At 36.2% G+C, this 16193-nt stretch overlaps 2 protein-coding genes across 2 annotated transcripts; both read left to right on the top strand.

Annotated features, from left to right (window-relative positions):
- Positions 1–1314: 1314 nt before the first annotated feature.
- LOC141359236 (mesencephalic astrocyte-derived neurotrophic factor-like) lies at positions 1315–4671 on the top strand. The gene is made up of 4 exons (XM_073861298.1): positions 1315–1530; positions 1986–2113; positions 2202–2343; positions 4049–4671. The coding sequence occupies exons 1-4, from the start codon at positions 1440–1442 to the stop codon at positions 4231–4233; spliced, it is 546 nt and encodes a 181-aa protein (XP_073717399.1). The 5' UTR covers positions 1315–1439; the 3' UTR covers positions 4234–4671.
- A 154-nt stretch (positions 4672–4825) lies between these two features.
- On the top strand, positions 4826–8791 carry LOC141359235 (putative RNA-binding protein 15B). The gene has a single exon (XM_073861297.1). It carries the CDS (start codon positions 5252–5254, stop codon positions 7679–7681), a length of 2430 nt encoding a protein of 809 aa, XP_073717398.1. The 5' UTR covers positions 4826–5251; the 3' UTR covers positions 7682–8791.
- The last annotated feature ends 7402 nt before the right edge of the window (positions 8792–16193 follow it).

Here is a 16193-nt window from a genome sequence, read left to right as displayed (position 1 = left end):
CTAACTATGTATGCGAATAGCGCATTTTTGGGCGAAGACGCGTTTGAGGCGAATAGCGCGTGTTTTTGCGCGAACGCACTGCCCATATCGTCTCATTCGCGAGGACGCGTCTGATCGCGTCTTTGCATTGACTTTGTATGTCATCTACTCGTGCAAATCGTTGAAGTCGAGTTTGGTGTGTATGCCCCATTACTGTGGGTTTACACCAGATGCGAGTTCAACGATTGATGCGATATGGGCTGCGCGTTTGCCGTGAAAAAACGCGCTATTCGCATCAAACGCATCTTCGCCCAAGTTGAAGATATTTAACTCAAGCGAAAAATTCGCATGACACGAAGTTAAATCCCGCGAATAATCTAGAGCAAGCAACGCGATGCGATTGCACGCTTCGTGTTTGGTGTAAACCCACAGTAAGGCTTGTTCGACTTCATGCGGTGCTGCAAGAACTGACAGGTGGATAACGTCAAAGTACAGCGAAAGGATTTGAGATATCATACGAATGAGTTCATGTCGCTCTCACGGTACTTTGACGTCATCCACATGTCGGTGCGGCGCAGCATGAAGTCAAACAAGCCTAAAGACACGCCGTTCAGTAAATGTTTTTCTTTTATTTATATTTTGATGTTCAAAACAATGTAGCCTACATGTAACAAATAATAACAAATGATAAAAAAGATACAAAACAGAACAACCAGAAGGAAAGAGATAAATTAAATGTTGATCATAAATAGAAGAATTATGGGACAATGTCATGATGGAATAGTGAAACGGTTAATCTATTATTATTATTTTGAATAGCACAATTTCCCAACAGAAATATTGACCAGAGAATCAAAGATAGGCGTTTAGTAAACTTTTTATTATTTTTGTTTATTATAAAGTCAGATGTATAACAAATGTACATACAAAAACAGGTCTGCAATAGAAAAAAAAAAACTATAATTGTCAAAAGCAGAAACAGTGCAACGTCAACAGCCAAAGTTCAAATATGGAAATACAAAGAACTGTAAAGAATGAAACAAATATAAATAATGAAAAACGTAAATAAATAATAAACTTTAAATAAAATATTGATAATACAAGGGGTTACAAATAATTATTGAGTTCCGTTCAGTAAACTACAAAGATGCTTGTTTCCGACGTCACGTCATCAAACCGCGTAAACCCTCGAAACCAATCACAGGCCGCCAACTGGACTCACTCCTGAACGAATAGTACACATCCAATCAGGCGGCGGTGCGTGTTGCGACGTCATGAGTCAGCCAATAGGATCGCGTGGAGTGTAACATTAACCAATCTGATGTGAGAGTGGGTGGGTCTTTACTTCAGGAAGCGGTGTTGAACAAATACGTTGCCTGCCATCAAACCGGTATCTTTAATGATCCGACAGGCACTTTTTCATCAGATATTAAAGTAGTTAGACGCATTTATTTGCTTTGATGATGTTATATTTCAGTGGACTTTCTGTGGCGCTGGCCCTGGCGCTCGTGCCGAGCTATATTGATGCTTTGAAAGATGGTGAATGTGAAGGTGAGTTTGTTTCAACGTGGTTTAAACGTGTGCCTGCGTGTATTTAATAATGCACAAATAATATACATTTTAACTGAATAATGTGTGTATGTTCAATTATACCATACTGTTACATTTAAATTTGATGTATATTGCTATTTTATATGTTTGGCCTTAGTCAAAACTTTGCATAAATATTTAATTTATTCAATGAAAACGTCTTGTCTATAGATCCTCATTTAGGCAATGCTGCTGGGATGCATAATGTTACTGTATGTTAGATTAACACATAATGATGATATATGTGTGACATGACACACCTGTTAAAATAACAACTGAAACAGATTATATAACATATAGAAAGTGATAAATGTCTAGGTCTGGAAAATTGAGATTAATAAAACCTTATGTTTTGTGAGAAATATTACTAAATCCTATGAAAACTAGCTAATTATTTGTTTGTTTTTATATTTCAGTTTGTGTGGGATTTCTGGACCGGTTTCGTCAGTCATTAGAAGACAATAATGTTAAATTTGACAGCGACACCATTGAAAAAGCTATTCTGAAAGCTTGCAAAGAAGCCAAGGGGAAAGAAAACCGCTTTGTAAGTGTGTGTCTGTGTGTATAAAGTATTCTGTATATTGCAGTATTTCTGTTTATTTATGCATTGCTTTGTTTTTGTTTGTATAAAGTGTTATTATATAGGTGCAACAAGTGATGCAGCTACAAAAATAATCAATGAAGTTTCCAAACCGATGAGTTATCATGTGCCTGTGGAAAAGATCTGCGAAAAACTGAAAAAGAAAGACAGTCAAATCTGTGAATTGAAATACGGTAAGTTGAAAATTAAAGTTAATGCATCACCGCTGTTTAGTTAGTGTAACCTGTATATGGAGGGCAATGGCAAACAACCCTGTTGATGGAGGATTTCAGGTGTATATTAACTCTTTCCCTGCAATTGACAAGTTTTTCATCAATAAAAAGAAAACATTTCCCTGCAAATGACGTTTCCCTTATGAGTTTTTACGGTAATCTATAATTCTGCTATTTAACAATAGATGGCGCTCTTACCAAATTTGTAAAAAAACTGAAGCGTCAAATAATTTTAAACTCTGTGTATGCTTTGATCTTAGTTCTGAATCGGATCTCTGACAAAATTCCTTTACAAAATGCAATTATTTCAGCTTTTTACAGAAAATTGGTATTTGAAGAAACCTACCCATATTTGAGAGGTGATAAAAAGAGAACAAATTAAAATAGAATGAAACACATTTTTTACTGGTTTACTGTTTTTTTACTCTCGCGATTGACAAGTTAACTCATCGATTAAGAGAAAACGCTTCCTTGCCAATTACGAGTTTTTACGGCAATCCGTATTAATGCTATTATCCACCAGGTGGCGCCTTTATATATTTTGTAAAAGAAAAATTCCATGCAATGCATTTTGTGGAAATTACAAAAAATGCTAGTGGGCAACTTTTTTAAAAAGCGCTGGCAAGGAATTGAACCAATTGCTTTGAAAATTGATTCAGTTTTCGAAGCGTTCGAAACGCCACACACGCTGGCGATACCTGCTGGTCAAAATAGTATAAAAGCTGATCCGTCCATAAATTTTACACTTTTTTTTACAAAACAACAGCAAGATTTTTATTAAAATGTTTTTAGTTTTATTTAGGGCAAACGGATCACTAAAACTAACTCCCCTTTTAATTATGCAAATTTTTGTGTTATTAGTCAGAAGGATGTATATTTTATGAACTTGCATAATAAAAATGACCCGAGTTCACCTAACCATATTAGACACTGGTCATGTGATCAACTCCCTCTAGTGGTGAACCATTGGATTTTCGAAACGTTTTGAAACAGTTATGACGTAATGAAGTCGTGACTTGGCTAGTTTGAAACAAGCTCCAAACCAATTGATTCGAAACAAAAGATTCGTAAAAGTTTCGAAGCCTCATGAAGCGTGCTTCGAAAGCGACCATCACTAGAATGAGTTAAGTAGATGGTTATTGGTAAAAAAACTAATTTTCACAATATTTACCCCAGCTGGGACTGTACCCTTGTAAAAAGTACAGCTGTGCACCTAAAGAGTTAAAAATTACCATATTGGTACCATTACATAACTGTAGGTACTAATACACATTAGGACCTTTTTAAAAGGTACTACACCAGTTGAGATTATTTTTAAGCAGTAAAGTGTGATTGTTGAGTTATATAGTAAATATAGTAAGAGCCGATGATGTTGTTGAGGCACAATATTGTACAATATTTGTAGCTTTGTAACTAAACAGGGTGTGTGTCAATGAAAATTGGATTATTGCAAGAGCTAGGTTGACATGCAAATGAAAGGGTTTTACATTTATGCATTTGCCTTTTTTTTACAAACAGACATTTTTTCAACATAAAAAGAAAAAATACTAAATAAAATAAATGGATTGTTTAATCTTATCACCCACTTTTTGCTTACTGATGTTAGTTAAGCTGTTAGATTTTAAAGGCATAAATTGACATTAAAACACATTTCTCTTTCCCATAGATAAACATGTTGACTTGAGCACAGTCGACCTGAAAAAGCTGAAAGTGAAAGATCTAAAGAAAATTTTGGAGGAATGGGGCGAGTCCTGCAAAGGATGCGTGGAGAAAACCGACTTCATCCGCAAGATCAATGAACTCATGCCCAAATATGCACCAAACGCAGCCAAGGCAAGGACAGATCTGTAACTGCGCATGGAATTATGGGACTCGGGCAGCGGCCAAAGGCATTTAGGGTGGACTATGTGACTACCTGACCACCTAACACTGGTGGTTTGCATTGTGCTGTCACTTTACCATGTTCTCCTGGGGTAAACATCAAGAATTAAAGCGCACACATTCCCATACAAATTCAACTTTTCATTTATGACAACCTTGACTAAGATCCACCACCACCTAATGTTATGGTATATTTTGACACACTTTGCATAGCTTAAATATATAAATAGGTTTTCCTTTTTTTTCTGAGGGGATGGGCTTTCTTAGTTATATTATTATATTATATAAAATAGATGGAGAGAGTCTTGCCTTCAAAATGTGTGGGTCAGTTTGAAAGGATTTGCTGTAAAATGTGTTTGATATCGTTATACCATCTTTTTCAATAAAAGAAAAAAAAGTCGTCATTTATTTATGCATGTTTGTACATTTTGTGAACATAAACCTAAATTTTAAACCATGTTTTATTTCTAAGTCAAATTTGTACATATTATAACCAACCATATTTCTTTAATATGACAACTGTGTGACATGCTTCTGTTGAAAGCCTTTATTGTTGCATACTGTAAATTTAAACACAATAGTCATAAAATACAGTGAAGTATTTAAGCTTTTGTCTTTTTCCATCTTTTATGAAAAACAGATTTATAATTTTATAATTTGCGCACTCAAAAAGTGTTATTTTCAGAGAAAAATACATTTTTGTCGTAATTCCCACGGCGTCACGCGATCAGCGCTGACGTCACTGACGGCTCCTCCCTCTCGCGGGCGCGCGCACATTCCTTTTGTCCAAGATGGCGGAATAGATGCAGCAGAAGCGACGCTAATGTTTGTTGCTTTATTTTTAAGCGCAAAATTAAACACCCGCCGTCTGTTTTTCGTGCACGCGTTAGCTAAAAGTCCCCTCACGAATGTGCACCGTTTCTCGGAGCCGTGAGAATTCACCTCGGAGCTGATTTTGTGTTTTTGCGCTGAGGAGCATCACTGTAAAATGAAGAGGCAGGCCGAACGCGACGCGAGTCCGTCCAGGGCGCTCTCCAAACGCGCCCGCGAGCGGGACAGAGAGCGCGAGCCCAGCGCGCCACTCGCGCTGCTGCTCGCCGAGACCCGAAGTTACCACAAGCGAAGCCGCAGCCGAGAGCGGGAAAAATCGCGGGCGCGCGAAGAGCGCGACAGCCTCCATCACCGTGAACTGGGTCTGCTGGGTCGAGCCCCGGTCCGAACCGCAGGTAAGACCCCATCCGCAGACATGGCGGGTACACGACTCGAATACAAGACACTATTGATCAGCAACCTCGGCTCGCAGATTTCTGACGAGCATGTCGAGGACGGACTGTTTCACGAGTTTAAAAAGTTTGGGGATGTTAGCGTCAAGCTTTCCCACACGCCGGAACTGGGCCGGGTCGCCTATGTCAACTTCCGGCACACGGAAAACGCGCGGGAAGCGCGGCACTCCAAAACAAGGTTGGTGCTTTACGATCGTCCGCTAAAAGTTGAACCCATGTACATGCGGCGTCGCAGTTGCACGCCTCCTGACGTCAGTTACGCGTCCGTGCACAGTGCTGCCTACACCTACAGACAGAGATCCCTTTCCCCAGGTGCTGGTGGCAGTGCACTTACAAGGGATGCGAGAGCCAGACATTACGTCGAAGGTATTGGACTCAGCCGGGAACGTGTTTTGGACTATTATACCGCCTTGGATGAGAGGAGTCGCATGTATGCTTATCAGTTACCTGAGGATGACTTGAAACCAGAGGATGATCAGAGAGCAACTAGGAATTTATTCATCGGCAATTTGGATCATAACATTTCTGAGGTGGAACTACGGCAGGGGTTCGAAAAATATGGGATTATCGAAGAGGTCGTCATCAAGCGTCCGGCCCGTGGACAGGGGGGCGCTTACGCTTTTCTCAAATTTCAGAATTTGGATATGGCTCATCGAGCCAAAGTGGCTATGCAGGGACGAATGATTAACGGAAACCCGATAAAAATCGGCTACGGGAAAGCCAATCCAACGACTCGCCTGTGGGTGGGTGGACTCGGCCCGAATACATCGCTGGCCACTTTAGCCCGTGAGTTCGACCGCTTTGGGAGTATTCGCACTATAGACTATGTAAAAGGAGATAATTTTGCGTACATTCATTATGAAAGCCTGGATGCTGCTCAGGCCGCTTGTGCGCAGATGCGTGGCTTCCCTCTGGGCGGTCCGAACCGCAGACTGCGTGTGGATTTTGCTAAAGAAGAGGAGACCAGGGCGTACCCTCAGCAGTACCAGCCTCCTCTTCCCCTCCCTTCACATTACGACCTTCTGCCTGATGGTTACGGACGTCACCGTAGCCTCGAAAGAGAACTGAGGGCGAGAGCTCGTTCACCCTCCCATCCTTTGTTCGTGGAGCGAGAAAGAGATCGCCTTTCGGACCGTGAATGGAGTCCGCTGAAAGGGCTGGAGCGCAGTGCGAACCCTGACGCGTTTGGGCGAGCGAGACAGCGCAGCCGCAGTCGTAGTCGCAGCAGGGAACGTTGGATAAAGGAACGAGAACTGGAACGCAGACAAGGAAAAAGCTGGGAGGAGCGGCGCAAACGGAGAAGCCTCAGCCCCGTCGAGCGGTCCACAGAGGAGCGTGGAAGGTCAAAAATTCGTGGAGGAGCCCCTTGCACCCCGGAAGACAGCCCAGATCGGAGCCGTGGTCGGCTACCGGACTCCACCTCCGAACCTCTCAATCACACTCCCGATATAAGCAGACACTCCAGCGACGAACGCGCCCCGCTAGATGAATCCTCGCATTCGAGGAAGGACGGCGAGCACGAACGCAACCACCGCAAAGGCGAGAGCGACCCCGACTCGCAGACGGACAAGTCAAAAACGGACTCCAAAAAGCCAAGCACGCTCTCCGAATACGCACAGACTCTGAGCCGTGTCTGGCACGGTTCTCTCGTCCTTAAAAACAGTTGCTTTCCCACAAACATGCATATGTTAGAAGGAGGCGCAAACTTTTTTTACACCCTCATGCGGGACAATCATGCAGGCGGCGCCAAGATCACCCAGCTCAAAATTGCTCAGCGGCTGAGGTTGGATCAGCCCAAACTGGACGAGGTGACGCGTCGCATCAAACTAGGCAGCCCGGACGGTTACGCCGTGCTCCTCGCCGTTCAAGGCCCCGTGGACCGCGAAGCCCCACCTCCAGAACCGGGCCTTCAGCAGCGCCTTCTCAGAAACCTGGTGACTTATCTCAGGAACAAGCAGGCGGCTGGGGTCATCGGTCTGCCCCTTGGTGGCCCCAAAGATAGGGAGATGGGGGGCATGTTGTATGCTTTTCCACCCTGTGACTTCTCGCAGCAGTATCTTCAGACTGCTTTGAAAACTCTTGGAAAACTTGAGGAAGAGCATCTGGTCATAGTGGTTGTTAGAGACTCAACTTAACACTTCAATCGAAAGTCCAGATACTCTTACCCTCCATTTCAACATACAGATATTACACTTGTTGGTTTTATGTGGACGTATGTTTTTAATTCCATGCATTTCGCTGTGTTTTTAAAAAGTTGAACGTAGATCGTAACATCCCTATTAACATACCAGCGAGTTTTGTGTTTGTTTTGACTAAACAGTATTCGAAATGGTCATTGTCCTATTTAAAATGGTTTATAACGTTGCATGCACAGCTAATTTTCCTGAAGTTTCTTTCGGGTGATTTACTGTAATGTGTATAAAACATATTGGTCCTCACTTATGAAACAAGCAGAACAAATAACCGTTAGTAAATTGTCACTATAATTCAGTGCAATGGCTAGTTTCACAAATTATCTATTTAGTTCTGACTTGGTGTCATAAGTGAGTCCCATAGACCTGCATTCGCTATAATTTGCTTATAACTTTAAAACACATTCTTCCCTATCCACTTGTATGTTTACAATAACTGGGTAAAGGTTTGGTTTTACTTTAAGTAATACACGGTATGGTGGTCAGGCATTAACTTATGCCATCTACCTCTCATGCGACAAATCAGGTCTCCTCACGTCGACTGTTTTTGAGCCCATTGCAGTTTTATCACACATGCAGCGTTAACAGAAAGGTCATGTGACCACACACACACACGTGTCTTACTGTAAAATGTACTGTACCAATCCAAACACACTAATGTTTGTAAACAAACACTATGGACTTTGTGCACACGATTGTCTTTTTATTATGCCTTATTGGTTTTTGCCCTCTTGTATCTTAGTTATTTGAGCCAATGCGCATTTTAAACGATTGTACGAGTTAAAAAAACGTCCAGTGATTTCAAATTTTATAAGCTCAAATCCAGTGTTATTTAAGATTTTAGTTATTGGTGTTTTAAAAGCCTACTCGCCAACACTACAACCATTGCACTGAACGGTCATTTTCTGTTGTTTTTATTGCATTCTTTTATTAGATCCTCTTTTATCACTCCTTTTTTTTTGTAAAACAATTTTCTAGGAAAGTCTTTTTTTTCTGTCTGTATGCCAACTATGTATGACACAGAAATGTAAGTAAACAATTCATGTTCTTGTATTTAATCTCACCTACTAGTCCTTATTTGCCAAAGTCTCACTTTAAACACGGCAAAAAAATGATTTTCAAGAAAAAAAATTCTTAGTATTTTCAGTAAAAATATCTAAAAATTCTTAAATTAAGATGGTTTTTCTTGATGAGCATAACAACATGGGAAAATAAGTCTAGTTTTTAGACCAAAAATATCAAATTTAAGTGATTTTGTGCATAAAACAAGCAAAAAAATCTGCCAATGGAGTAAGCAAAAAAAACTGAACATTTTTCTTAAACACTAAATTCAAGAAAAATTTGCTTACCCCATTGGCAGATGTTTTTGCTTGTTTTATGCGCAAAATCACTTAAATTTGATATTTTGGTCTAAAACCTAGACTTATTTACTTATTAGCATCTTAATTTAATAATTTTTAGATATTTTTACTGAAAACAAATACTAAGAACATTTTTCTTGAAAATATTTTTTTGCAGTGAAGATTTCAATGTGAAAAGTGTCAATACACATCATAAGAAGTGTGAATGACCAATACACTGCAAAAAATGACTTCTTACATAGTATTTTTGTCTTGTTTTCAGTAGAAATATCTAAAAAATTCTTAAATCAAGAAAATAAGTCTAGTTTTTAGACAAATGAAAATATACAATTTAAGTGAATTTGTGCTTAAAACAAGCAAAACAAATAAATAATCTGCCAATGGGGTAAGAAAAGAAATCTTGAAATAAGTTTATTTTTTTTCTTCAACACTTCCTTAAAGAGAAATTCACTCACCCCAGATCTTTTAAGCACAAATTTACTTAAATTGTATATTTTTTATTTCTCTAAAAACTAGACTTATTTTCTTGATTTAAAATGTTTTAGATATTTCTACTGAAAACAAGAACATAAGTCTAGTTAATAGACAAATAAAAATATACAATTAAAGTGAATTTATGCTTAAAACAAGCAAAAATATCTGCCAAATATCTGGGGCGAGGGAATTTTCTCTAATGAAGTGTTGAAGAAAAATAGTAAACTTATTTCAAGTTTTTTTTCTTACCCCATTGGCAGATTAATATTATTTTTTTATTTTATTTTTTTATTTTTTTTCCTTGTTTTAAGCACAAATTCACTTAAATTGTATAATTTTATTTGTCTGAAAACAAGACTTGTATACGGAAGCCGAGAGAGGACATGCACTATTACTATTTTTGCTTGCTTGTTTTCTCGTGATCACGACTTAATTTCTCGTTATCTCGAGATAACAAAAGTTGTTTTCTCATGATCTCGACATAACAAAAGTTGTATTTTTGTGATGTGATTAAAGCTTACGTGTACTCAATGTTTTGTTTGTAAACAGCAAAAGCATATTTAGCTAAATTAGCATGGATGAACAAACGAGATTTTACTTGGATCAGAGATTCGCTCAAGCGGAAATAGATTTGTCAATATTTACAATTTTACAGTGGTAAATTTAGGGACCGTCTTTAAGTTACTCAATACACGTTTCTACTTTTAACAGCATTAAAATGGAATGACTGAAAGTCAACAAACAGTCACAAAACCAACGTGTTGTCAGCTATAATGCACACTTTTTAGATTCTTGATATTTATTTAAATAAACTGTTAAATACTATTGAAGATAGAAACATGTACAGTATTACTTTAGAGATGGTCCCTAAATTCACGAACATGAACCGTCCAACTTTATTAAGTCTACACATTAGCTACACGTGTGGTTACGGCGAAGACCCCAACTCATATACATTAGCAGTCCACTTCAAAATACACTAAATATTATATTGACAGGAAATTACATTATGACATTTGGATTATCATGTCAGGATAACGAGAAAACAACTTTTGTTTTCTCGAGATCATGAGAAAATTAAGTCGTGATCACGAGAAAACAACTTTCTGTATCTCGAGATCACGAAAAAACAACTTTTGTTATCTCGAGATAACGAGAAATTAAGTCGTGATCACGAGAAAACAAGCAAGCAAAAATAATACTAGTGCATGTCCTCTCTCGGCTTCCATACTTATATTCTTGATTTACATACAGACTTTTTAGATATTTCTACTGAAAACAAGTAAATAAGTCTAGTTTTTAGGCAAATAAAAATAAACAATTTAAGTGAATTTGTGCTTAAAACAAGCAAAACAATAAAAAAAAAAAATATAAATAATAATAATCTGCTAATGGGGTAAGAAAAAAATCTTGAAATAAGTTTACTTTTTTTCTTCAACATTTCATTAAAGAAAAATTTACTCCCTCATCCCAGATATTTTGCTTGTTTTAAGCACAAATTCACGTAAATTGTATATTTTTATTTGTCTAGACTTATTTTCTTGATTTAAAATGTTTTAGATATTTCTACTGAAAACAAGGACATAAGTCTAGTTTTTAGACAAATAAAAATATACAATTTAAGTCAATTTGTGCTTAAAACAAGCAAAAATATCTGCCAAAGATCTGGGTTGAGGGAATTTTTCTTTAATGAAATGTTGAAGGAAAAAAGTTAACTTATTTCAAGATTTATTTTCTTACCCCATTGGCAGATAACTATTTATTTATTTATTTTTTTGCTTGTTTTAAGCACAAATTCACTTAAATGTTATATGTTTTGTCTAAGAACTAGATTTATTTTTTTTAGATCATTTTGCACATCAAGAAAATCTTGATTTCAAGAATTTGTATATTTGTACTTTAAACAAGACAAAACTACTAAGTACACTCTAAAAATGGCTGGGTTATTTTTGACCCATAATGGGTAAATATTGGACAGAACACATGCTGGGTTAAAAATTGACTTAATGCTGGGTTATTTTAACCAAACTGCTGGGTTATTATACACCTTGGTTTAATAAAAACAACCCAATATTGGGTAATTTTTAACCCAGAACATGGAAATTTTTGGCCCAGCACGTGCTCTGTCCAGTATTTACCCATTTTGGGTCAAAAATAAGCCTGCCATTTTTAGAGTGTAAAAGAGTCATTTTTTGCAATGTAGATGTAAATTACTGTAAAATCAATACTTGTGTCCAAAGTTACCTCTCCATCTCAAAAGAAGTTGTGAAGGTTAAAGTGGTAACCAGGCAACCGCATCCCTCACATAAAAAGTTAAATAAGGCCTACTAACCGTGATGATGCTTGTAATAAACACTAGGCGGCAGTGTGGTCAAAGAATAACAAATCTCTAAACTCAACATATGAATCCAGCGAGTCCCTGCTGTGCAAGTGGGATGTTGCTTCAGGGGAAACAGTTGACGCCGGGCATATTAAGCACTTGCTAGAACATTGTTGCCGCATTTAACGACTTAAAAGCCTGCTTTTAGTTTCACCCTATGCCAATATGCAAATTAAGTTTATATATATATATATATAACTAACTACATGATTTACGCTGTAAATAAGCCCAGAATATTGTTAATAATGGAGGATGAAGTGTGTAACTGAACTATATATAGACTATATATCATTCAGCTCATTGTAAACGTCAGTTTTATTGAATTTAATCGGTTGCAGTAGATCCCCATGACACTTTATCTTTTAAAATTCCTTCGAGTTGACTGAACCTCCTGCTCTCAACATGATGGTTAGTTCCCAAAAACCTCTCATTTATTGAGGATTTTAATTTGCATGTGTACTTGTCATCAACGGCTGTGATTTAAGTGCACAGTTCATCTAAACTCTGTGAGCTGTGATTCATGATCCAGCTGATTCAAACAATTTGATAATCAGGTGAAGGTCTTATAAGGGCAATAAGGGGTGTTGTTAAGTTTAGTTTAGTCATTGCATTTATGATGCATTTGTGCAAAATATAGAATTATCCTGTGAACAGAATGTAAATATCTTCAGATTAATCAATTTAAGTTTAAATCATTTAAAATGCCTATTTTTAGTGCTTATGATGATACACTACTGTCTTGAATAACGGATTGGTTGTGCAATGAATTTATTTGGATACACATATTTTCATCATGTTAACCCAAGTGGTGAAAAGGGTAAACTTATACTATTTTTATGCACCAATTTCATATTTAATATAGAAAAAATTATAACGAGTACTATTTTAAGACATAATTTATTTCAATACGCTACAAATGTGTTGAAGTATTACATTACTGGTATTTAGTATACTTTTAAGTGCAAATAAGTACTACAGAATTAATATAATTATCTAGTATATATTTCTAGTATACACAATACTACAAATGCACTTTCTAGTATTTACTGTAAGTATATTTCTTTTACATTCAAGCATACTTCATTTTTACCTAAGAGTAACCTTTGCTTTACCATGATCTTGAAAATCATTTGCAGTAACACTCTACAATAAGATTGTATTTGTTAACTTTAGTTAGTAAATGAAATAACAATGACCAATATTTTTTTAGCATTTATTAATCTTTGTTCATGTTAATGCCAATACATTTGAAGAGCTCAGATGCAAAAGCCGCCAAATGCCACTTCCGTCAAAAATGAGATGATATTAACCCAATGTTCTCTGCATGTAATATACGTTTATTAGATATTTTCACTTCAAATCTGCTTAATCCTGGCCTCAGGTCATACAGAAATGGCGCTTTGTTGGCAGAATCCATTAAAAAATGCTCATTTACAAGAAAACATGAAAGACAACTGCTCTACTGCAAAAAAAATATTTTCAGAAAAAAATGTATTAGTTTTTTTATCTAGTTTTTGACCAAAAATATCAAATTTAAGTGATTTTGTGCATAAAACAAGCAAAAAAATCTGCCTTAATTTAATCTTTTTGCGTACCCCATTGGCAGATTTTTTTGCTTTGTTTTATGTACAAAATCACTTAAATTTGATATTTTTGGTCTAAAACTAGACTAACTTTCTTGGGTTGTTTTGCTCATCAAGTCAAAGCATCTTTAATTTAAGAATCTTGAGATATTTTTACTGAAAACAAGACAAAAATACTAAGAATTTTATTTTCTTGAAAATAATTTTTTGCAGTGTATGTTAGTTCATTATGCATTAATGTTAACAACTTTTGATTTGAATAATGTATTAGTAAATGCCAAAATTAACATGAACTAAATTTTAATAAATGCTGTAGAGGTCAGTGGTGGCCGGTGACTTCTTTTTTCGAAGGCGCTTGATGCGAAGTTCGTCACAACATGTTTGTAGCCTGTCATGTGTGGGGTTCGTAATTTCAAAAGATGTGTTCTGCGCGTCGAGTGATCCTGTGTGCATCACGTGTCTTGTCAAAATTCAGATGCATCTAAAGGGTTTCTGATTAAAGAGACGCTCGCGTTTGCCAGATACTCACATAATTTCATGCGTAATCACAGTTTAGCGTTAAGTGAATGTCGTGCGTGTATTTTGTGAACGTGAGAGTCTCGTTTTGACGCGTGTGCAGCAGGCACTTATTTTGACAAAACATGTGATGCACATGGTTCACATGACGCAACAAACACATATTTTGAACACTTATTTTGAATTTGCGCCTCTCGGGTGAGCAGTCACGAGCCGCCACTGGTAGAGGTATTGTTCACTGTTAGTGTATGTTAATGCATTAATGTTATTTCATGGCTCATTGGAATGCTTGATTCTGATTGGCCAGTCACAACATTTGCTTGTTTATTTTTCCATCCAAACGACCACTCAAAACTATAACGCACGGTAACCTGAATACTGCAAATCATTTTGACAGGCACAGCTTAATATTACACAAAAATTAAATATAAATATGTCTTTTAATATGACATTATATTTAGGCTATAAATGATTAAGCGAAAAAGGGTGATTCTTGCGAAATTAGACTTATGAGGTGTCATGAAACATTTTGATAAAAAAGTAAATGCAAAGTAAGAATCAAAATAAGAAGCATATAAACATCTCTTCATGTACTATTTTGCACATGATTTTAAATGACATCATACAAACTAATTTTGTTGTTTTTTCCACATTTAAGGGGAAAATTCTCATTACCGCTACGTGTCCATGACTGGATTTGGGTGGAAATATTTATAAATAAAAAAATTAAAAAATAAGAAGCTTCAGTGTATGTTATACTATAAACATTAACAGTAAAGAAACATGTGGTATTTGGTGATTATTGGTAAATGTAGAGACAATAATAAGGAATATAAATGTGTCCAAGATCAATTTTCTCATCCTCCGCAACAATTTTCAATCATTGTTTAAGCCCTCAAGGAACCAACATTTTCAAAAAAAAAAAAAATAGTTGGAAGGGACATTTTTTTCCCCAGATAAAAGTTAAAACATTTTTGTTATAGTACCTAGACAACTTTTTAGTTTTCATTACCGAAACATGAGTTTGTAAATGCATATATTTAATGTAATATCATGTTGCGGTAATGATAATTATTGCTAATGATTAAAAAATGTAAATAATTCTATAGGAAATATTTGTTTAAATCCTCTAAAAATAATGCTTATAGTAAGTTCAGACCTTGATCTTATATGTGCAAAAAAAAAAAATTGGCTTCAATGGCTTTTTAAATTTTTTTTGATGTTTGACATCTTCTAAGTCATGACATTTGAACGTCTTGTCTTATCTTAAAACCAAAAGTAAATAGGTTTTCCTTGTGAAAGGTCTTCAAGGGCTTTTTAAATGCATATATTTAATGTAATATCATGTTGCGGTAATTATAATTTTTGATAATGATAATCTAAAAAATGTAAATAATTATATAGAAATTATTTTTAAATCCTCTAAAAATAATGGATATAATAAGTTCAGATCTTAATCTTATATGTGCAAAAAAAAAAAAAAAAAAACAATGGCTTCAATGGCTTTTTAAAAAAATCTGATGCTGGACACCTTCTAAGTCGTGACATTTGAATGTCTTGTCTTATCTTAAAACCAAAAGTAAAACAGGTTTTCCTTGTGAAAGGTCTGCATTTGTTAAATATGAGCAAATATCACATTTTCTAATCAATATTTAATGCTGACCTTATGAGTTAAATAGCCGTGTAATAAGCGTGTTAATGTACAGGCATTACCAATTGTTATCACAGAAATAAACCCCTTCAGTGTCATACAAGACTACACATTGTCCCATACTTAACACATACAAGCTTATTGTAAAGTGTTAAAAAGTTAACGTTTTAAAAGTATCTCGCCTCTGATACTGCATGTACTCATTTATGGTAATTACCGGTCTGTGAGCATTACAGTCAGCTGTTCATTAACCCAAAAAAAAACTAGTTTGTGATTGGTTGACTGGACATTAACCTGCTTATTACAACTTTACAAATAAATGCAGGAAGCCGTAATGAGATTCAAGTACTCCAGAGCACTGTTTAATAGATATACATGTTTAAGTATTTATGTTTTATGTTATATTTATTTTTTCAAAGCTTATTTAGTTTTAATGGCACAAGAGATAGACGACAGACAGAATTCTCAAATCAAAACTATTTGTCGCAGA

This window comes from Misgurnus anguillicaudatus, chromosome 23, assembly GCF_027580225.2.
Source record: "Misgurnus anguillicaudatus chromosome 23, ASM2758022v2, whole genome shotgun sequence".
Classification (NCBI taxonomy): Eukaryota; Metazoa; Chordata; class Actinopteri; order Cypriniformes; family Cobitidae; genus Misgurnus; species Misgurnus anguillicaudatus.
Note: the sequence above shows the minus strand (reverse complement) of the source record. Positions and strands in the feature narration are given on the sequence as shown.